The 23,332-nt window shown below is 37.7% G+C and overlaps 1 protein-coding gene across 4 annotated transcripts in view; it reads right to left on the bottom strand.

Annotated features, from left to right (window-relative positions):
* Nucleotides 1–23,332, bottom strand: part of EPS15 (epidermal growth factor receptor pathway substrate 15) — a 131,612-nt gene that overhangs the window by 70,416 nt on the left and 37,864 nt on the right. For 3 of the 4 annotated variants that reach the window (XM_017875436.1, XM_017875435.1, XM_017875434.1), the window contains 4 exons: nt 17,682–17,771; nt 16,594–16,739; nt 14,211–14,367; nt 10,063–10,148 (listed from right to left, as the gene is read on the bottom strand). In XM_017875436.1, coding sequence (XP_017730925.1) covers nt 10,063–10,148; nt 14,211–14,367; nt 16,594–16,739; nt 17,682–17,771 — 479 coding nt within the window. The other variant, XM_017875438.1, reaches the window with a different exon arrangement.

The following is a 23,332-nucleotide window of genomic DNA, read 5'->3' as shown; positions in this document are numbered from 1 at the left end:
CCCCCCCCCCCCTCCACCAAGACAGAGTCTCGCTTTGTCGCCCGGGCTGGAGTGCAGTGACCGGATCTCAGCTCACTGCAAGCTCCGCCTCCCAGTTTACGCCATTCTCCTGCCTCAGCCTCCTGAGTAGCTGGGACTACAGGCGCCCGCCACCTCGCCCGACTAGTTTTTTGTATTTTTTTAGTAGAGACGGGGTTTCACCGTGTTAGCCAGGATGGTCTCGATCGCCTGACCTCGTGATCCACCCGTCTCGGCCTCCCAAAGTGCTGGGATTACAGGCTTGAGCCACCGCGCCTGGCCAGATGGTTCATTTTTCAAAGGAGAAATAATATATATACATATCTCTGGAGACAGAGTCTCGCTCTGTCCCACAGGTGAGAATGCAGTGGGGCAGTCTCGACGCACTATAACCTCTACCTCCTGGGTTCAAGTAATTCTCCTGTCTCAGCCTCCGGAGAAGCTGGGATTACAGGTGTGCACCAGCACGCCCAGCTAATTTTTGTATTTTTAGTAGAGACAGGGTTTCACCTTATTGGCCAGGCTGTTCTCAAAACTCCTGACCCTCAGGTGATCCTCCCGCCTCGGCCTCCCAAAGTGCTGGGATTACAGGCATGAGCTACTGCGCCTGGCCAGAAATACAAATTTATTTTGCAAATCCATAATAATTTATTCTACTTATCTAGCAGGACAAAATGAGATTAAAAGAAACCAACAGAAAAGATATATAAAACAAAACCTTAATTTTCTGAATTACAAAATAGGGATAATAAAGTTAATGGGCAGGATTAATTTATGTTACATCTAGAAACACTCCAGGGCAATGCCTGGCATGTAGTAAGTGCTAAATAAATTTCAGCTAATATTATTATTACCATTACATTGTTTACTAGTATAAAAATACATTTACTGGCTTTTCGAAAGCTGTACTAAAGCACCTGGAGTGATGGCAATCAGGCCTCCAGTATGTTGGCGGAGACTGTGACTCTTTTTTTTTTTTTTTTTTTTGAGACAGAGTCTCGCTCTGTCGCCCAGGTTGGAGTGCAGTGGCCGGATCTCAGCTCACTGCAAGCTCCGCCTCCCGGGTTCACGCCATTCTCCTGCCTCAGCCTCCCAAGTAGCTGGGACCACAGGCGCCCGCCACCACGCCCGGCTAATTTTTTGTATTTTTTTTTTTTTAAGTAGAGACGGGGTTTCACCGGGTTAGCCAGGATGGTCTCGATCTCCTGACCTCGTGATCCGCCTGTCTCGGCCTCCAAAATGCTGGGATTACAGGCTTGAGCCACCGTGCCCGGCCGAGACTGTGACTCTTAAATCCTCCAGGAGCTGAAATTTCTTGGTAGATGTTTTTGCTTTCCAAAGACAGACTATAATACATCTCAATAATTATTGCTGTATTAAAAGAGGTAAATGCCCCTTAGTAAGCTACCAGAGCCACAAAACAGTACAAGCAAATGAAATGTATAATAATTCTAACTCAGAACAGAACAGGTCCAACAGAAGACACATAGATTATGTATATATGTATATATGTATTTATTTATTTAATAGAGACTGGGTCTTGCTTTGTTGCCCAGGGTGATCTCAACTCCTGGCCTCAGCAATTCTCTTGCCTTGGCCTCCCAAAGTGCTGGGATTACAGGCGTGAGCCACTATGCCTGGCCTATGTAATTTTTAAATGATCTAACAGGCACACATTAAAAAGTAAAAGAAATGAGTGAAATTTATTTTAATGTAGTATTTCAAAATGTAATAAAGGTGAAAAACATTAAGATATTTTACATTCTTCTTTTTCATTCTAAATCTTTGAAATCCAGTATATTTTATACTAACAACACATCTTAAATTGGACTAGCCATATTTCAAGTGCTCAGTCACCACACAGGTAGTGGCTACTATACTGGACAGCACAGGTTCAGACTTCAGCAAGGAGGTTTTCAAATAAGGAGAGTCTCCCAAAACCGAGGTTTTAATGATGATCTATACACTTTATGTGAAAATGAATTAGGCTGCCTCCTTACTATCAAAGAAATGCACACCACAACCTAGAGCTTCAGTTATTTAACCAGTAATACCACTCTTAAGGCAGAGTCACAAAAGAGACCTTTTAGCATCAGTATCACAGATCTTTAGAGGGTCAAAAACACATCAAGTTGGACCATATAAGTAAAAGAGCTTCAGATTTGATAATATAAGCAATGAATGTTCCAGACATAATGGTTTCTAATGATATTTGAACCGAACTAAAACAAAAACGTAGAATTTTTAAAAATTCAAACCATATGCTAGGATTTAGAAATTTTAAAAAATCAGTTCTTGAATATGATGGAAGTAGAGGTCTATATATTTAGGAACACAGAACCTGGCTACCTGGCTACATAGTTCCATTCACTCCTCAACTAGAGAAAGAAAGTTCATTCAGCTACTCCAACCAATATTTAGTGAACAGCTATTGAGTAAATCCTGTACTCTAAGTGCTGAACTCGGTGTTGGGATGATGATGATAGATACTAACATGTATTGAGAACTTATTATGTTCCAAGCATTGCGTTAAGCATTGTACATGGTTATTCATATTTCCATTTTATAGATTAAAAAACTGAGGTACAGATAGTTAAGTATATCCAGGTCATGTCAGGCAATCTGGAAACCTGGTTAAAAAGCCCATGCTCTGAAATACTATACTATATTGCCTCAATAGAAGTAAGAGTTGGCCTGTGTCATCACACAGTCGAGAGTCTACTGGGAGAGAAGGAAACTGTGCTCTCTGAGCTGAGGCAGATAATCAGAGAAAGCTTCTTGGAAATGAAGACTTGTTCATTTCTTCATCTGAAAAACTGAAATAAAGTTATTTACCCTTCAGGGATGTTACAAGAGCTCAACAAGTGAACTTATATAAAGAAGGCATAGTACAATGCCTGATAACTATTATTCTAATTATCTATCCTGTTTACTGGCCCAAGACCAGGATAACCAACAGGCCTGACAGGATGTGGCTTTAACTTCCTGATGTTCTTGCTAAAAGGACAGAGACAGGAAGGAAATGGAAGCTAGTAGATGACAAAATATTAACTCCTGCCTCAGCATAATTTACCACCACATTATCCAAGTGACTGAAGCAATCTCTTAGTATGTTTCATCTTTTCCACTGCCAAGAACTTCTCTAACTGAGGCATTTTACTTTCATAGCAACAGCTCTCAAGAATGGGTCCACAGACAGTTTTTAAGTGTCTGGGAACTCCTGAAATAAATACAAAATAGTATCACAGATATACATGTTATTTTTTTCTGTGGGCAGGGTATAACAGTCTTCATCAGATTTTCAAAGGAAATCCTTGACACAAAAACAGGTCTGCAATTACCATATGATTAAGCAATTCCACTTTTGCAAATATACTACAAAAAACTGACAGCAGGGTCTTGAAAAGGTATTTGTACATTCATGTTCATAGCAGCATTATTCGTAATAGCTAAAATGTGGAAGCAACCCAAATGTCCATCAATAGATGAACAGGTAAACAAAATGTGGTATGTAAGTACAATGGAATTATTATTCAGCCTGAAAAAGGAAGGAAATTCTGACATATGCCACAACACAGATGAACCCTGAGGATGTTATGTGAAATAAGATAGTCATAAAAAGACAAATATCTCGTCATTCTGCTTATATGAGATAGTTACAGTATTCAAAATCAGAGAGACAGAAAATAGAATGGTGGCTGCTCTAGGGAAGGGCAAGGAAAATGGGAGGGAGTAGAGTATGGGGAGTTATTGTTTAATGGGTATGGGGTTTCAGTTTTATAAGATGAAAAGAGTCTTGGAAATGAATGGTGATGATGGTTGCACAACACTGTGAATATATTTCTTTTTCTTTTTTTGAAACGGAGTCTTGCTCTTGTCATCCAGGCTGGAGTGCAGTGGTGTAATCTCGGCTCACCATAACCTCCACCTCCAGGGTTCAAGCGACTCTCCTGCCTCAGCCTCATGAGTAACTGGGATTCCAGGCACCTGCCACCATGCCCAGCTAGTTTTTGTATTTTTAGTAGAGACAGGGTTTCGTCATGTTGGCCAGGCTGGTCTTGAACTGGCCATGTGAATATATTTCATACCACTGAATTGTTTATCTAAAAATGATTAAGATGATAAATTACTATGTTGTGTGTATTTTACCAAAATTTTTTAAAGTGGGGAAAAAAAACACTAAGTCTGCAGAATATTTAAAAAAAAAAATCAGCCCTTAATGCTCCTGTGAGGATTTAAAAACCTTTTATATATAAAATCCTTTTCTTTCTCTTTTTTTTTTTTTGAGACTGAGTCTCACTCTGTTGCCTAAGCTGGAGCACAGTGGCATGACCTCGGCTCACTGCAACCTCTGCCTCCCAGGTTCAAGCGATTCTCATGTCTCAAGCCTCCTGAGTAGCTGGGATTATAGGCATGCGCCACCATGCCCGGCTAATTTTTGTATTTTTAGTACAGATGGGGTTTCGCCATGTTGGCCAAGCTGGTCTCAAACTCCTGACCTCAGGTGATCCACACGCCGCAGCCTCCCAAAGTGCTGGGATTACAGGTGTGAGCCACTGTGTCCGGCCTAAAATCCTTTCCTATAGTCTTCAAAATAAGCAATTATTCAGAAGGTCTTTGCCTTAGTTCAATATTTAACACATGGCTTTTATTCTGCCATAAATTTTGCAGAAAGTAAGTCTTGGAAATATTCCAATATTTATAATATACTTTGAGTCATTCATTCAACCACCTAGGTTATACTAATTCCACGGGGTCAAGTAATGTGTGTGTTAATTTCCAGGCCTACCAAAATGAACAAGACATAGCTCTTGCCCTTAGGAATTAAATATTTACCAAAAAAGCGATATAAATTACTATAAACAGTAGAAATACTACAATAAAGGAATAAAGCCTCTGGAAGAAGAGAAAAGAATAAGTAGCAATCTGAAGATTTCATGGAAGGCTTGACAGAACAGACAATATTTAAGATGCATCTTGAACATGAAAAAAACTTTATAAGGTAAAAGGTGTGCTTCAGGCAAAGGGGAACAGTAGGATCAGAGACACAGAGGAATAAAAGTGGTGGTATGTTGAAGTAAGAGGTAATAAACCCATCTATCATACAACTGGAGAAAGGGGGTAAAGCTGAAATAGTAGATTCGAGTACTGTACTGAGCACTCAGAGTACAAAGAGCAAACACACTGTATCTGTTCTCAAATAGCTTTACAGTACCATAAGGGAGCATACTGTGAGAGGTGGCTAAGACAGAAGAATGGTCAGGATGCCAAGTGAACACCATGAAGGATGGGCCTTTACGCCATGTTCAAAGAAGTGAACTGGATTCAGCTGGAGATGGGAAGTCACTGAGGGATCTGAGTTGTATTTTATGTATCAGTTGGAAGTAGGATGGTCCAAAGGAGGAAAAGACTCAAAGCAGGGAGCCAATGAGGAGGTCACAGCCATGATCCAGATAAAATATAAAGGCTAAAACTAAGAAAGAAACATAGAACAGAGAAGACAGATTTCAACAATATTGAAAAGATTATTTTCTTATCTATTATAAGCTAAATACTAGGGATACAAGCAGCCCCTGTGCTTAAGAAGCACATAATCTAGTTGGAGATTAAAAAAACACAGAATTATAACGAAGTATGATAAATGTTATAACAGTTGTAAATATAAAGACTACATAAAATAGGCTCTTAAATAAGACTTGAAGAGAGAATAGAGGTTGGGAGGTAAAGTCAAGGAAGGCTTCATCTCCCAGAGGAAATGATGTCTAAGGTGAGATTTGAAGAGTTAGAAGTTGATCAGACAAAAGGGAAGATAGGAACGAATTCAAGAGATACTGCAAAGGTAGAAGACTAAAGATGAGAAGAAGAAAAATCTCAGGTTTCTAGCTTGAGTGACTAGGTGAATGGTGATGTCACTGACAAGGGAGATAGAAAACAGAGGTGAGGGGACAATTAGGCAAGTCATATCCTACTAGATATTCAGATGAAAACACTAGTAGGTAATGAAAAATACAGGTCTTGAGCTCAAGTAAGAGATTCGGGTATTTGATGAATGTTATATGACAACTACCTGTATTGCTTTTCCTTAAGTTAAAAATATATTAATTTAATCTAATTGGCATAATTAAATCATTTAATTAATAGCAAATGTTGAAGAAATCACAGAAAAATTTTTAAAATATACCAAAAGGTATCTCGCTTCAAGCTCCCAATGTCTTATATTTTCTACTAGAAACAATTTGGGACAGGCGCGGTGGCTCAAGCCTGTAATCCCAGCACTTTGGGAGGCCGAGACGGGCGGATCACCGAGGTCAGGAGATGGGAGACCATCCTGGCTAACATGTGAAACCCCGTCTCTACTAAAAATAGAAAAACTAGCCGGGCGACGGTGGGTGGGCGCTGTAGTCCCCAGCTACTCGGGAGGCTGAGGCAGAGAATGGCGTAAACCAGGAGGCGGAGCTTGGCAGTGAGCTGAGATCCGGCCCACTGCCTCGCCAGCCCCGGGCGACAGGAGCGAGACTCCATCTCAAAAAAAAAAAAAAAAAGAATTTGGTGACTAAAGATGAAAACAAAGACAAATGAAATCTCATGAACACTCATTTTCTGACCCAATAACCAAAGGAACATTCTTTAACCAACTAACTCAAGTTTAAATGCTTTCAATATTTCCACCTGGTTTGCAATGCTTAAAACAAAATATGATTCTAAAAATCATATTCCTTTTTTCCATTATGCAAATTTATCTATTTCCAAAATTTTACAATGACATATGTATGTATTACAACTATCATTAAGACAAAAGTATTGTAAAGCACTATATTCATTATACAGTAATTACAATTTCACATCATACATGCTGTTTACTTAGAGGTTTGACCCCTGGACTAAAAAAAAATAAAAATTTTTTTTTTTTTTTTTTTTTGAGACGAGTCTTACTCTGTTGCCCAGACTGGAGTGCAACGGCTCACTGCAACCTCTGCCTCCCAGGCTCAAGTGATTCTCCTGTCTCAGCCTCCTGAGTAGCTGGAATTACAGATGTGCGCCATCACGCTTGTCTAATTTTTGTATTTTTAGTAGAGAATGGGCTTCGACCATCTTGGGCAGGCTGGTCTCGAACTCTCAAGTGATACACCTGCTTCAGCCCCGCAAACTGCTGGGATTACAGACATGAGCTACCACGCCCAGCCCCTGGACTAAAACTAAGTATCTTCATCTCAAAACCAAAGAACTGGCTAACATTTTATCAGGTAACAATTTAGTAAAAGCCACAAAATCTGTTTAAATTATTTTTTCTTGTTTTGTAGTCACAGGCATCACATCCTTATTATATATTAATAAAAAAATTAGGCCGGGCGCGGTGGCTCAAGCCTATAATCCCAGCACTTTGGGAGGCCGAGATGGGAGGATCACGAGGTCAGGAGATCGAGACCATCCTGGCTAACACGGTGAAACCCCGTCTCTACTAAAAAAATACAAAAAACTAGCCGGGTGTCATGGCGGGCGCCTGTAGTCCCAGCTACTCGGGAGGCCGAGGCGAGAGAATGGCGTAAACCCAGGAGGCGGAGCTTGCAGTGAGCTGAGATCTGGCCACTGCACTCCAGCCTGGGCAACAGAGCCAGACTCTGTTTCAAAAAAAAAAAAAATTAAAGGCTGAAGAATTTTAACTTTGCACGGAAAAAACGGTCATTCACAAGAATAAAAACCAAGGTTTTTATAATGTAATACCTTGAAGATTTGGTGATAATGACCTAATACAACTATTTACAAAAGCATATTTTAACAACTATAATTTTAGCATGGGGATGAGTCTGACTATGCCACTAATGGAGTTGACAAATTATGTAAGTTGCCTACACTGTAGATCTCACCTAAAATAAAAGTCTAGCAAAAATATTTTCACAAATGTCAAATCATGTATAAATACATCACACATTTATAAAATGTGACTACACCCTAAAAACTAACAAGGTTTTGAAATTCTCTGATTTTCATAATAAGACAGTCACAAAATATTAGGTACGTTATTTTCATGTTGCCAGCTGTCATTTACTATATAAGACTGCCACTGGTACAACTTAACATTATGGTTACTAAAAGTTATTGAAAGATTAGTTGACCAAAGTGTAACAAATAATGTTTTCAACAGTAAGAGCATTTTATCTATGATGCTCTAATTCCCATTAAAATTCATTATAGAAATATTTTATACATTAAACAAGTACACTTGAAGTCAAATCAAGCAAGTCCTAGAACATTGGTGTATGTATCCATTTTCATAGGCTTAAGAGGCCCAGAAGATAAGTATTTTCAAATGTACCTACTATAACATGTATATAATATATATAGGGAAGCAAAAATGTTTATGGACCACATGAAAATGAAAAGCCTAAACACCATTATAGATTCAGTAATTAAGTGTTTACTACTTCTATTTTGAACCAAAGTCAAAAACTTAAAAATCCTAATGAGTGGCAGAATTGTACAACAGAAAGAATGCTGAACTTATACAACCTGGTTTTGATAACAGTACTGTCTCTTAACGTGACGTGTGACTCTGGATTTGATTTTTTTTTTCCATGAGTAAGGACAAAATTAAACTATACAATCACCATGAAGGGTTTTTTGTCCTCGTCGGATTTCCATATTAGAAGTTTTATGTCATAGGAAAAGGCCAATAAGCCAATCCAATTAGACTGAATTTCAGGTCTTTTCCAGGAAATGCCAGAAGAGAGGCGCTCTTCACCAAACTTGAAATTATAAGTACATGTAGCTAGATGTACTATAGCCCTCTTGCCAAAATAAGGAGAAAGTCTATCTGAGAATGGAATTAACCCAGTGGAAATGGAAACAAGAAATGGAGAGCAAGAGAACTGATTATATCATCTGAGCCTCAATATCAAGGAATGCTTTAAGCCAGCCCTACCTTTGAAAGGTTTCAGTTTCACAAGTCAATAAATTTCACTGTTTAAGTTAGTTTGGGTTTAGTTCTTTCTTACAACTGAAAAATTCTAACAACCAGTTTTTCTACAGAAATCTCAATATAGTCTCACAGATAAGGTTAAGATCATTGCCAAATTCTTGCCATATAAGGCAGTTAACTCATTTAATCTCCTTATGTCTCAATACTGTCAGTAAAATGAAGTATATCAGCCATTATCTGCTTCAAAGTGTTGTGAGGGTCAAAAAAAGAAAAAGATTGGTGTGAATATTTAGATACAGTGCCCTGTAGACAGAAAAACTGTCTTATTTTAAAAGTTATTTTATAGTCATTTTTACAATCAGTATTACTACAAAGTTTCCAGGGAACACGGAAATTAAGCAAGTACCAATACTATCTGCTATACTCAGATTCAAATCTAATTGTATTTGAGTCTTTCCTACATAGTACCTATGTATAAGAAAGAAGATTCAACTTAGAATAAAGTAGTCCTGGGATCAGGTATTAGCTCTACAGCTGACAAGCTTGTATCATTTTGGGCAAAATAATCTAAGCATCTTAAGTTTCTTCCCTATAAAATAGAAACACCACCACCTATCTCAAATTACAAGGTTTGTGTGAGGGTCAAATAATAATTATGAAAGCTCTTGGCATGGTGTCTGAATTTAACATTCCATCTATTAAATGTATTAAATGATAACATTTTTCTAATATGTTATTCAAATATCTAAGGTTGGAGAAAAACTATTTTTCAGTCATTCTAGGATATACATTTTTTCGTATTTTTCTCTAAATGAAATCAAACAGTACCTTATAGTTAATGGCATGTCACTGTTTATTTGGCAGTGACTTTTCAGTGGTACATAAGTATATAGTGTATCCTGCAATTAAAGGCTGCCTCATATATGATGAAGTACCCTGACTCCGTTCAAACAGAACTGTGGTACTTAACCAAATAAGGTAGCATTTATCAAAATATACATTAGAAACAGAAAGGTGTGTGTGGGGAGGAGGTTGTATACATATATACATGTATGTACTTTGTGTATGTGTGTGTGTCTGTGTGTGTGTGTGTGTTTATGAGTAGGCTGTAATTTTGCTTTACATACCTCTGTAGGTCAACTATTTCATTGTTAAGAGTATCTAGTTCCTTAATAGCAGAGAAATCTGCAACAGGACTTGATCCTATGATGTTCTAAAAACAAAAAGTTCACAATTATACATTACTATAAAATTATGCAATATATAACAAGACACTAAAAATATTAAAGCTCTACCCAGATACAAAGTATTTCATATTTTACTCTATTACTGACACTTTCCATTACAAAAATCATATCCAGTGCAATTATATATAATTTTATACTTAATTATATAGTAAGACATTTACATTTCCCTTAAATTCTCTGAAAACTGTTATTCTATACTACGTACCCCATCCCCACCTCCGATCTAAATGTCTTTGTCACTTGATCCTAGCCTGTTCAGAACCTTGCAGTAAAAGAGATGCCAGATTCATAAACTAATTCCTCCACCGAAGTATAAATTCTTAGAAAAATTGATGGTGATTTATTTGTATTTGTATTTGTTGAATCTCAGAACTATAGTAGTGGTTGATTTTATTTAATTCAAGGAATTTATACTTTTTTTATATACTGTGTCTATTTTATTTAAAGTAAATCATCATTCTACAAACTGTGACCTTTTATAAATGTAAGCTATTGTTATAATTAACTCTTCAATAGAATATGTTCTTAAAATATGTGGCCTCCCATTGAGTTGTTTCTACCTTGGCTCTATGTCCTTTGTAAACTATCGTTGATGCCCCAGAGAGCTGGCTGAAGTCAGAGCGAAAAAATTAAATGCTTCCTCAGCCATTTCATCTACACCCAATGCTACAACCAGATTAACAAATAACAGGATAATTACCGTCTGGAAATGTTAAAACTGAGGCCTGAACATGTAAAAACTAAGATATACTGCTGACTTTATATAATATAACAGAACATAAGACTTAGTGTTAATACTTAATGTTGTTGTATAGTTAATTTACGTCAACAGCTTGCACAACAGAAGAAACCTAAAAGCACACAATATCTCATCTCCTCACATTTATATACTCATTTACAATTCACTAAGCACTTTAAATTCCACTAGTTAATTCTCAACACTAATCTGTAAAGTGGGCAGTAGGTAGGGCAGATATTATTATTAACTCCATTTTAGAACTGAGGAAACAGATTAAATGACTTGCTCAAAGTTGAACCCAGCCAATACGCAGTTTAATCAAGAGTCTTCTGATTAAAGTGCTATTTCACGCAATGCCCCCAGTGGCACTTGCATATCAAGATCATTTAGGTAAATAAAATTATTACTCTAAAAGTAAATTTGATAAAACAGGTACATCAATAAAATTTAGCAAGTAATTCCTTTTATATTTCTTTATGCCACACTGCACTTTTAGTACTAAGCTGTTTTGACTATCAGTACTAAACTTCATCTAGGAAGGTTTAATACTAATCCCAATTTTATATTAATTATAGCTTTGTATGAAATACACCTCTTATTTTCTGTGTTCCACTGATACACAAAAACGTATCAATGTTAAATTAAATTAGGTATTTAAAGTGGATTTCTGAATGTGACAACTATTCACTAGTATTTTAACTCTGTCTAAACCTGACCTATGAGCTAGGCCTGGCCAGACAGCTGAACAAAATGAAACATTAGCACTTGGTCTCACTTTTATCAGTAAGAGTAACTTACTTCACTTAAATGTTATGAAAAATTTGCTATCAGAGGTGCAAATGTACCAAAGAACTTGTGACTACCACACCTCCTCTGTCACTCTAACTCAGAAAAAGGTGACCCACATTTTATAGTCTTCCCCGTAAAATTATCATCAAAGAAGAAGACAGAGTGAGACAAATTAGTTTAACTTCAAACAAGCTAGAAAGTGACACCTCAGATACTGAAAAAAGTTTAGTTAATATTTTATGTAGCATTTGAAGGATATATGAGGAAAAATATATAGCATGTCCCCTTCTTTTCAAAATGTTTTCTCTCACCCTATCTTGTATATTACACAAAAATTCCACTTTGGTGATGTTAAGTGGATCAGAGAGCCTAGGGAAGGTAGGCTAAAATGCACACAAGGACCAAGTGACATGTGACAAAAGCATGCTGTTTAGGAATTTTCTCTTTTTTGCTGAATAAAAAACCTCTCATTTCAAAATGTATCTTGTAAACCAAAAACTACAAAGCTAAAAAAGGCATAAAATAAAGCTCTAACCTTGAGAGAGAGTAGAGTTAAGAAACTGACAGTACAAGAAAGGCGAAAAGCAGAGTGCTGCAGAATGGAAAAAATAGTCCAAACTAGAAAAAACACAGAAAGGAAAGCAACATTCAAAAAAGGATTAGTCAAAGCTGCAAAAAATGCAGTACTAAAAAAAACAGATTAAAGAGAAAAGAGGTTATTTGAAAGATAAAACAATGCAAGTTTTCATTTTTAAAGTTAAAATTTTGGGTTAATAGATAAGACAGCAGTGATAAATTCCCATTTCCATGAATAATGCTGGTGTCTGACATAAAGAGACAAATGTATCTATGATCTAGTGAATGAACTTCAGACAACTGTATACCTCATGCAACTTCAAGCATCTACTAACATAGAGACTTCAATGAACAAACTTAATTTGCTCCAGAAATTTCTGTCGTATCTGTAATTTGTGTTGGTAGGCAACTGAATAGGTTATAAAATGAAGAAGGCAAAAAAAAAAAAAAAACCAGTCTGCATAGGTGAAAGAAAGCATGAAACAACACAGTATTCCATAACTGAGGTACAGTTATATAGCAAAGAGCAAAAATGCAAATTCAGTAACCTTTATCTTTCTGGGTGGCATCACTTTCAGTCTTTTCCACAACTTAAGGGACCCGTGTCCATAAGGAATCAAAAAATTCACAAAATGCCCCCCCAATAACTCACAAAGCAGATAATATTTATTTTATTACAAATAAGGACCAAAACTACTGTAAGTAACTCTCCATACCTGAGTTATAAATTCCATTTAGTTTACTTAAAAAATCCAATTTTCTTTCTTTCTTTCTTTAAGAGACAGGGTCTTGCTCTGTTGCAAGACCCGGGGTTCAAGTGATCCTCCTGCCTCAGCCTCCCGAGTAGCTAGAACTACTTGGCTAATTTTTTTGTTTTTGTAGAAACAGGGTCTTGCTATGTTGCCCAGGCTGTTCTGGAACTCCTGGCCTCAAGTGATCCTCCCACCTCGGACTCACAAAATACTGGAATTACAGGTGTCAGCTACTGTGCTCGGTCCCAATTTGATTTTGTTAAGCTTTTAAAATGGGATTTTAAGAACCATGTGACAAAATTAATTCAAAACCCAAAATATTCTACATTTTAAAGAGCTCTCCTCATACCACACATTTGACAACTCTTATTACTGTGTAACAACCCTGAAAAATCGCCATAGCCATGGTTACTTTATAGGCCATAAGAAATTTAAAATACAAAGTATTTATTTTAAAGGCAAATAGCCACTATGGTATGCAAGTCCTTTCAAAGGTCTACTAAAGGCCAAGATATTGTAAATGCATCATACTAGGAAGGGTTTCTACATGAGAGAAAAATCAAGGCATGACTAAAACAATGAAGTTTTGAAAATTCTCACTGCTGTCCAGAAACCAAAACTAGGTAAAACCACTTCTAGCTGTTCAAATATGAAATTCAGCAGTACACTCAGGAATAAAAGGTCATCTATGGCAAAAACCACACAGATATATCCTCAACATAATGTTTTCCTTGGAGGTTTTTTTGATGTAAAATTGACACCAAGCAACCATCATATGCAAGATTCTGTTTTCAAATCCGTATCATTTTATGTAAGAGTGAATCATCAAGTAAAACACAATAATTTAATTTTTATAGCTTTCCTTTTATAATCTATTCACGAAACTTAATTCACAAATCCAGCAAAGGAAAATAAGTCCACATTTTCCAATTTTAAGATTGGAAATATAGTTGTCATGTTTAATGAATGGCGTAAACAAGCTACTAGCCAAGGATGTTATACAAGGCACTCCAACATATTTATAGGCACAAACTAAACCACAAACAGTATACTGTTCTGCTCTTAGCCAGATACATTTTCTCTTCTATTCCATCCAAATTGAATCTGTATTTTGACATAGTATTTGTTCCTTTGAAATTAATGCATTCAGGTTTTCTTTTAAGCTTTCTTACCTTTCGTAAACTGGCCCTGTCTGATGGTGGAATCATTTCAGGAGTAAGAACGTGAGGAGGATCAATGCCCTTGATTAACTTCTGACTGATTAAGTGAAAAGCCAAGGCAAACTGATCCTTTGAAAGCTTCCCACAGTCCTTTGTGTCGCATAATGACCTGCACAAATAAACAAAATAAACGGTATATAAGTGCCACAACTGCAAAAAGTCCAGAGAGAAAGTACCACTATGCAGCTTTTTAAAAATAATGTGGTGAATTTAAAAGACAGTCACACCAACTTGCAGGTTATTAAAAACTCACTCAACTGTTTGAAGAGGTAGATCAGCTAAGATGGTAAAAAGAGAATGTTCACCCTGGTGCTGAGCAAGAGCCTCTAATCTGGGTTTACACTTTGTGTTTTCTTGCCAATTTTCAGAACCACTATACAGTAAAAGTTGTGGTGGGCCAAAGAATTCTAACATTCCTTACTCCCAACACATTTTTAACATTAAAAGATATTAAAGATAAAACCTAAGTCTCAACAAATTTGATTCACTGGTGGCATTAGAAGGATTCTAAAACAAGCACAATTTTCATGTTGCTATGCCTCCTGCAACTCTTGGAGTAGGAGGATACAAGGATCACCAAGCCAAAGCAGAATGAACAGCTGCAAATGGAAATCACATGTGAGGAAAAGGCAGCAATCTGGAAAGCTTTACACAATCACTTGAAGAGAAACAGCAAACGTTTTACTCTATTTTCTTTTTCTGCAAGTAAAAAAAAGAAGTTCAGCTTTCTGAAATCCTGATCTGTTTAACTCATTGAAGGCCAGTAGGGTCTGATGAAAAGACTACATACTTAAAAAGACTATGTGTCACATAGATCTTAAATTCCAGCTTTTCTACTTATTTCTTCTTGTAACCTTGGCTAAATTTTTTTAACCTCTCCAAACCTTAGTTTCCTCATCTATAAAGTGGAGACGATAACACCCATCTTGTAAAATTACTATGAGAATTAAAGACAGGATATATAAAAAGTATGGGCACATCAAGCCAGTGACAGCTGCCATTTATTGAGTATAGTGACTACCCTAGGCACTCAATAGTGGCAGCTACTACTAGTTATGCATATTTAATCTTTCCCAGTCTTGGGTTCTTGTTTCTTTTAAGGCAGATCTACTTACTGTCTGCCTCCATTCTTTTCTAAGTTTCTCTTTACAACTATGTGGTTCAACTTTTGAGGTTTCTGCCTCTTGAAAACCTGAAGATAACCTCTGGTATCGTTAGTTGGATTGGCAGCAGACACATTATAAAGCATTTTTTTTTTTTGAGACGGAGTCTCCCTCTGTTGCCCAGGCTGGAGTTCAGTGGCCGGATCTCAGCTCACTGCAAGCTCCGCCTCCCGGGTTTACACCATTCTGCCTCAGCCTCCTGAGTAGCTGGGACTACAGGTACCCACCACCTCGCCCGGCTAGTTTTTTGTATTTTTTAGTAGAGACAGGGTTTCACCGTGTTAGCCAGGATGGTCTCGATCTCCTGACCTCGTGATCCGCCCGCCTCGGCCTCCCAAAGTGCTGGGATTACAGGCTTGAGCCACCGCGCCCAGCTATAAAGCATTTTCATATACATTATCTCATTTTCTGTGAAATTCATTAAAGACACTAGGGTTTGTCTTTTTCAAGGACCAAGTATGTTATTCCTATGTGAAGGTATGAAAGTATACATATACACTATAAAATTATGCAGGTATGCCTTGAAGATACTGTTCTTTACATTGTTTAAATTTCATATATCTGGATTCTCTGAAAATTTTAAGTTTAATTGATATAAACAGAAGCTGGATTTTAACAATCTAGTAACAATTAACATCCTGTCCCGTCCCGTCCCATCCCGTCCCATCCCATCCCATCCCATTTTTGAGATGGGAGTTTCACTCTTGTTGCCCAGGCTGGAGTGCAATGGCATGATCTTGGCTCACTGCAACCTCCACCTCCCAGGTTCAAGCAATTCTCCTGCCTCACCATCCCTAGTGGCTGGAACTACAGGTGCGCACCACCGTGTCTAGCTAATTTCTTTTATTTTTAGTAGAGACAGAGTTTCACCATGTTGGCCAGGCTGGTCTCAAACTCCTGACCTCAGGTGATCCACCTGCCTTGGCCTCCCAAAGTGCTGGGATTACAGGCGTTAGCCACCGCACCCAGCCGATGCTGTCAATCTTATAAAGCTTCAGGTAACCCATTCTCAAGCTTTTGTCCATTAGCCAGAAGAATTCTTCAGATTCTGATTTTCTCTATAAAATTCTGAAACAAAACTGTCCTATTTACAAATGACTAAAATCAAAATGCAGAAACTGGAATTGATACAAAATCATATTTTAAAAAAATCAAATCAAATAAAGTCTTACCATATATGGGCTAGTAAGGTAGAAGGTAAACCTGTTTTCAAGAAGATTTCACGGACCTCCAGTCCAGACACAAATCCGTCCATATCTTTATCAGTTTTCAGGAAGATTTCATCATATTTAGCTTTTTCTGCAGGGGATACAACCCACTACAGGGGGGGGGGGGGAAAAAAACAGTATTTCTGCCAAAATGAAACAAACTTTGAAGTGTCACTCTTTCAATCCATTACAGTATCCATCACAAATTCTGAACAGTTCTACCCTACTAACTCAGAGCAACAATGTATCACTTCCATATGACATCTCAGTCAAAATGCTGTGGTGAAGACAAAATAACAGAAGAAAATACAGGCCAATTAGGACTTATCTATAGGTGCACATTTCCACATTTCATTAAGAAATGAGTAAATTCAAACATAGTTAACTCTTGACTTATGCCCACATTAATATAGGTAACTGAAAGTCTGTATAAACAAAATACTCAGATAATTCTCAATCTTTATTTTTTATAGTTTGACCCAGCAGTGTTAACCATAGCCAAACTGGCTGATTTGCCTATCCTGTCATTAATCTTCCTTTACTCAATCTGACAAGAGGCAGGCTGGGGGCAGGAAAAAAAAGCCTTGGACAACCCAGAATTCGATAATTTGATCCCAAAGAATCAAGAGTTAACTGAGATCAAACAAAAATAAAAACAACTATTAATTATGCCAGGGCAAACATGCCATGTTAGCATGGAGCATCTTCCATCTCTAACTTTAACTCCAGGGAGATCAAGATAAAGTCAATAAACCATTCATATGACCCAAGGCCAAATGCAGAAAGAATATGTCTTCTCTGGAGTATCACATTATGTAGGTTCAACCAGATGGTGCTCTAAAATTTGTATCCCTTTAATTGCTCTATCTTTGCCAAACAGTAAACTGTTAAACGCCATGCACTTTGTTAAAAAAAATCCTTTAACACTGATAAATCTATACCTGTCTTAATGGTGCTTTAGTAGGTAAAATGCCTATAGATGGTAAGGAGTGGTAAGATTCCTTGGCTGATGCTGAAGAGGGGATCAACCGCACAAAGCCTGAAATACTGACCGTTTTTCTCTTAGATGGTGGCACCAAGGCTGGAGGCAAGGACATTGGCACAGGTTCTTTCTCCAGTGCACAGTATACCAAAAACATGGCCTTCAAAATAAATGAACCAGGGTCATATATATTAAAAGCACTTAACATTCACCCACTGAATTGATTATTGTTCAATGATAAATCATCTTTAGGCTCTCAAATCCTTTTTTAAGAAATTGGGCTGGGAAGGAAAGAAGGGGAAAATGAGGGAGGGATGAAAGAAAGGAGGGAGAAAAAGAAAAAAAATAAAAAGTAAGAAATATTTAGGAAGATACCCTTAGTAAAAATTTAGAGATGCACCCTTCAACTAAAGTTTTTGCAATGTCAAAGGCAAACAACAATCTGAGAAGACAACATCTGCAAAGAAAGAAGTACACTCCCTAATATATAAAGAGCTCCTAAAAATTAACAGAAAAAAAAAAAAAAACAAAGTCCAACAGAAAATGGAAAAGAGTTTGAAGAGATATTTTACAGACAAGCAAATCCCTTAAATGGTCCATTCTTTAACATACAAAAATATGCCCAATCTCAGATGAAAACTGTAAGTTAAAACTTATACTGAAATACCATTTTCCACCTAATTGGCAAAAACTCCAAGTTTCATAACATACTTTTTTAGCTAAACTGTGGGAAAATTTTCTTACACTGCTGATGGGAGCTGAGGGGTAGCAGACTATGCTACCCCAAACATTCCACTTTGGCATAAGAATTATTTTGAACTGAAAGCAACTGAGAAGTAGTAGCATTAAAAAAAAAAAAAGTTCTCTGCCCTCCCTCTCTATGCGTAAAAGCAGGATATAAATTTACAAAGGTGTCCCTCTTGCCCTCTCTACAAGGAAGGATAACAGTTCCTGCCCAAAATGACTTCAGACCCTTATCAGCCTAGAGGTGTCGCCAGAAGAATTATATAACAAACTTTACGCTGCTGGTGGGAATGTAAAGTAGTTCAGCCGTTGTAGAAAACAGTGTGGCGATTTCTCAAAGAACTTAAGGCAGAATCACCAATGACTCAGCAATCCTATTATTGGGTATATACCGAAAGGAATATAAATTGTTTATCATAAAGCCATATGCACACATATGTTCATCACAGCACTATTCACAATAGCAAAGACATGGAGTCAACCTAAATGCCCATCAATGGTAGACTGGATTTTAAAAATGTGGTACATACACACCACGGAATACTACACAGCCATAAAAACAACAAGATCATGTCCTTTGCAGCAAAACAGATACACCTGGAGGCCATTATCCTAAGCAAACTAACACAGGAACAGAAAAACAAATACATGTTCTTGCTTCTAAGTCGGAGCTAAACACGGAGTAAATGCAGTCACAAAGAAGGGAACGACAGACACTGGGGCCAATGTGAGGGTAGAAGGAGGAAGAGGTTTTAAAAACTACCTATCATTTATTAATTGAATGACAAAACAATCTGTACACCAAACCCCTGTGACATGCAATTTACCTATATAACAAACCTGTACATTACCCCTGAACCTAAAATAAGAGTTAAAAAAAATTCATTGTTCTTTGTTAAAGATGCTATATTAGGCTAAGTTCTTTTCTTTTGCAGTAAAGAGTTTAATTGATGCAAAACTGGTCACACCACACAGAAGATAGAGTTATTACTCAAATCAATCTCCTCAAGAATTTAGGGGCTAGGGTTTTTCAGACAGTTTGGGGAAGGGGTGGGGATGGCTAGGCAATGGGTGCTTGCTGCTGACTGGTTGAGGGTGCAATCATGGGGGTATGGGAAATGGTCCTCCTGTGCATCGAATGGCTTCCAGGTGGGACCACAGGAACAAGTCCAGGAGGGAGCCATGGTTGTTAGACATGCAAAAAAACTCCAAGTGCAGGGCAGCTTGTCTTGATTCCAGGGTGTAGAAAAGGCGTAAGGGAGGCTCCACTGAAGATTCAGTAGGAAAATTACGTGGCCTCGCTGTGAGTGCCGGCTGTGGCTGGATGTCAGAAGCTGCTCTTTTTCTCTTTCTCACTGGATCACTCAAGAGATGGTCAAGGAGGTATTCCTAATAGCTCAGAGTTTGGAGAGAATGTGTCCTGGTATTTTTGGGCTTCAGCTAGCTGTGGTGGTGGGAGGATTGGGCACAACGTGGGACATAAGGCTCCCAACTGCTGCCCTGCAGGAGCCAGGGCACTCCTGGGCAGCTCCTAGGATGGAAAGGCCACGTTGAGGTGCTGTATTTTAGTCCGTCTTCATCTTGCTATAAATAAATACCCAAGGCTGGGTCATTTATAAGGAAAACAAGCTTAACTGGCTCACAGTTCTGCAGGGTGTACTAAGCATGGCTCCAGCATCTACCTCTGGTGAGGCATTAGGGAGCATCCAATCATGGCAAAAGGCAAAGGCGGTGCAAACGTGTCACATGGCAAGAGCAGGAGCAAGAGCAAGCCTGAGTTGTAAGACATCTATTAGACAGTTAACTCTTTTCCTGAGTTTATTCCATGTATATATGAAATATATATGTTAATAAACTTGTTTTTCTCTTATCTTTTGTCACAGGGTTCTCAGTCAATAACTTAAAAGCATATAGGAAAAATTATTTTTCTTCCCCTAACATGCTCAAATTGGTACCACCCCTTTGAAGGACAAACTGGCAACATCTACCATATTGCAAATGTATTTCCCCTTTGGCTCTGCAATCCCACATCTGGGAATCTATCCATATGAAATGCTGTATGAAAAAGATTATTAATTGCAGCACTGTTTGTATTAGCACCCAAATGCCCATCTACAAAACCTGGTTTAAAAAATTATGGTATACTTTACACTGGGAAGTTAAGGTAAAAAAAATTATTTTAAAAAATGGTATATCTATCTAATGAAATACTATAAAGCATTAAAAAAATCATAAAGAACATTGTGTGTCTTAACTGTGGTGGTGCCTTCAGGCATATAATTGCCAAAACTCATCAAATTATATACTTAAATGGGATGCAGTTTGTTGTCGGTAGCCTTGAATAATGCTAACCAGGAAAAAAAGAATCATGGGGCTCTCGTAGTGAAAAGGTATCAAGATAAACCGTTAACTATGAAAAAGTATAGTGTTGAACAGTGTGTTTAGTGGGTTATCTTTTGTGGTAAGGAGGAAATAATTAGTTATATTTGTTTATATTCGCATTAAGAAATTCTAAGATAGGCTGGGCGCAGTGGCTCACGCCTGTAATCCTAGCACTTTAGGAGGCTGAGGTGGATGGATCACCTGAGGTCAGGAGTTCGAAACCAGCCTGGCCAACATAGTAAAACTCCATCTCTACTAAAAATACAAAAAAATTAGCCAAGTATGGCACGCATGCCTGTAATCCCACCTACTTGGGAGGCTGCGGCAGGAGAACTGCTTGAACTTGGGAGATGGAGACTGCAGTGACCTGAGATTGTGCCACTGCACTCCAGCCCGGGCAATAAAGACTCCATCTCAAAAAAAAAAAAAAAAAAAAAAAAAAAAAGAAATTCTAAGATAAATAAGAAATTAAGAAAATTGGTCAGAGAGCAGGGATAAATGGAGCAATTGAGAGCGAGGTAGAACGGACATTTTTGTCACTGCATCTCTTCTTATATTGATTCTTGAACCATGACAAATTTTTTAATACATAAAGCACTTGCACAAAATGGGAAAAATTTGCATACAGACTGTCCCAGAATATAACCTCTTCATTTTAAAGCATTCAAGGTACCTTCAAGACTTTCAGAGTATGAAAGTTCTCCATAACTATCTTTGAGCATATGAAATTACTCAAACTAACCTGGAACCTCTAGAAAGAGTCCAGCAACTACGAGAAGAAAGCTTGCGTGTTTCTTAAAGTTTTCTTTTCTTTTCGGTTTTTTTTTTTCGCCCAGTACAGTGACACAATCTTGGCTCACTACAACCTCCGTCTCCTGGGCTCAAGCCTTCCTCCCACCTCAGCCTCCCAAGTAGCTGGGTCTACAGGCACATGCTACCAAATCCAGCTAATTGTTTTTTTTTCTTAAAGAGAAGAGAATTAGCCATGTTGCCCAGGCTGGTCTCCAACTTCTGAGCTCAAGTGATCTACCCACCCCAGCCTCCCAAAATGCTGGGATTACAGGTGTGAGCCACTGCACCTGGCCTCTTAATTTTTTTCTTCCAGTGAAAATTACAATTTTTCCCAAGAGAAAATTTGCATATAATCATATATTAAGTTTTGTGGGGCTTTCGCATCTATTTATATATTTATTTAATTTGTTTATTTTGTTTATAAATTTATTGACAAAGGCTCACTCTGTTGCCCAAGCTGGAATGCAGTGGCAAGAACACAGCTTGCTGTGGCCTCAACCTCCCAGGCTCAAGTGAGTCTCTCACCTCAGTTTCCCAAGTAGCTGTGACTACATGCGTATGTCACCATGCCTGGCTAATTTTTTTATGTTTTGCAGAGATGGGGGTCTCACTATGTTGCTCAGGTTGGTATCAAGCAACTCTAGGATCAAGTAAGCCACCACATCCAGCCCCTCAAATCAGTATTTATTGAGCACTCAATGCAACAACACTGATCACTGATTTCCAGGATTACTAATGTCATTTTACAAATGAAGACACTGAAGCTAAGATGCTAAGTAACTTGCCCAATATAATATGATTAATAAGTGATACAGTGGGGTTCAAACCAAGATCTTCTGGCTACAAAGTTCTTATTTTTTTCCAAATTTGATCAGCTTTATTAGCAGCACATATGTTAATATTCCAATACCATACTGTCCTTTACAACTAATAAAACCTTAACCCACTGGTACCCAAATTTTAGCAGGCATCAGAATTACTTGGACAGCATGATAAAGCACAGATTTCTGGCCCCTGCACTCAGAATTTTCTAACCAGTAAGGTTGGGCCTGAGAATTTGCATTTTTAACAAGTTCTCAAGTGAAGCTGATGCTGTTTGTCCAGGAACCACACTTAACCATGAATTCTCCTCTCCCTTTTCACTAACCAACCTGGAAGAATTCAATTTCAGTTTTAGAAACACACAAACTTTCTATTTCCAAAAGCCTGAAACTCCAGAAAGAAAACAATCTGGCTAACACACACTTCCAACCAAATTCACAATGTATGTACTGTGAAACTGTCAGAATGGCACTAAGAGAAGTGCCTAGTGTACACCCTAACAGTCAGCACTTCTCTTGCTGCAGATGGGAGTCATTTCCTGGAAAAGTGGACACTAGAAGCAAAAAAGCAACGTTAGCCATCTGTTGCCAACAGACAACACATTTTTATGAAAGTTAAAAATATATATTATTAATTTCACGTTGACTTGAAAATAGATTCCCTGGCAAAACTAAAGCCAAAAATTATACCGCCAAATAAAAGAGCAAAAGTGAACAGAATGCTTCTAATACTGCTGGGTTATTTGTTTTTCTTATTATATTGTATTTATTCCTATCAAAAGTATGCCACTGAAACAAAAGCAACTAAATCAAATGCACCATATTCACACACACACCAAAAAAATCTGGCTACTAAGTAGTTGTCAAACTGAAACATACTAGCAGGTGCATTTATACAGAAAGAGACACTTAAGGAAGAAGCATTTAGAATGTCTTTTCATTTCAAAGTAAAAGTTTTTTTTTTTTTTTTTTTTTTTTTTTT

This window comes from Rhinopithecus bieti, unplaced genomic scaffold, assembly GCF_001698545.2.
Source record: "Rhinopithecus bieti isolate Rb0 unplaced genomic scaffold, ASM169854v2 scaffold_10017, whole genome shotgun sequence".
NCBI lineage: Eukaryota > Metazoa > Chordata > Mammalia > Primates > Cercopithecidae > Rhinopithecus > Rhinopithecus bieti.
This window is presented reverse-complemented; position numbering and strand designations above follow the sequence as displayed.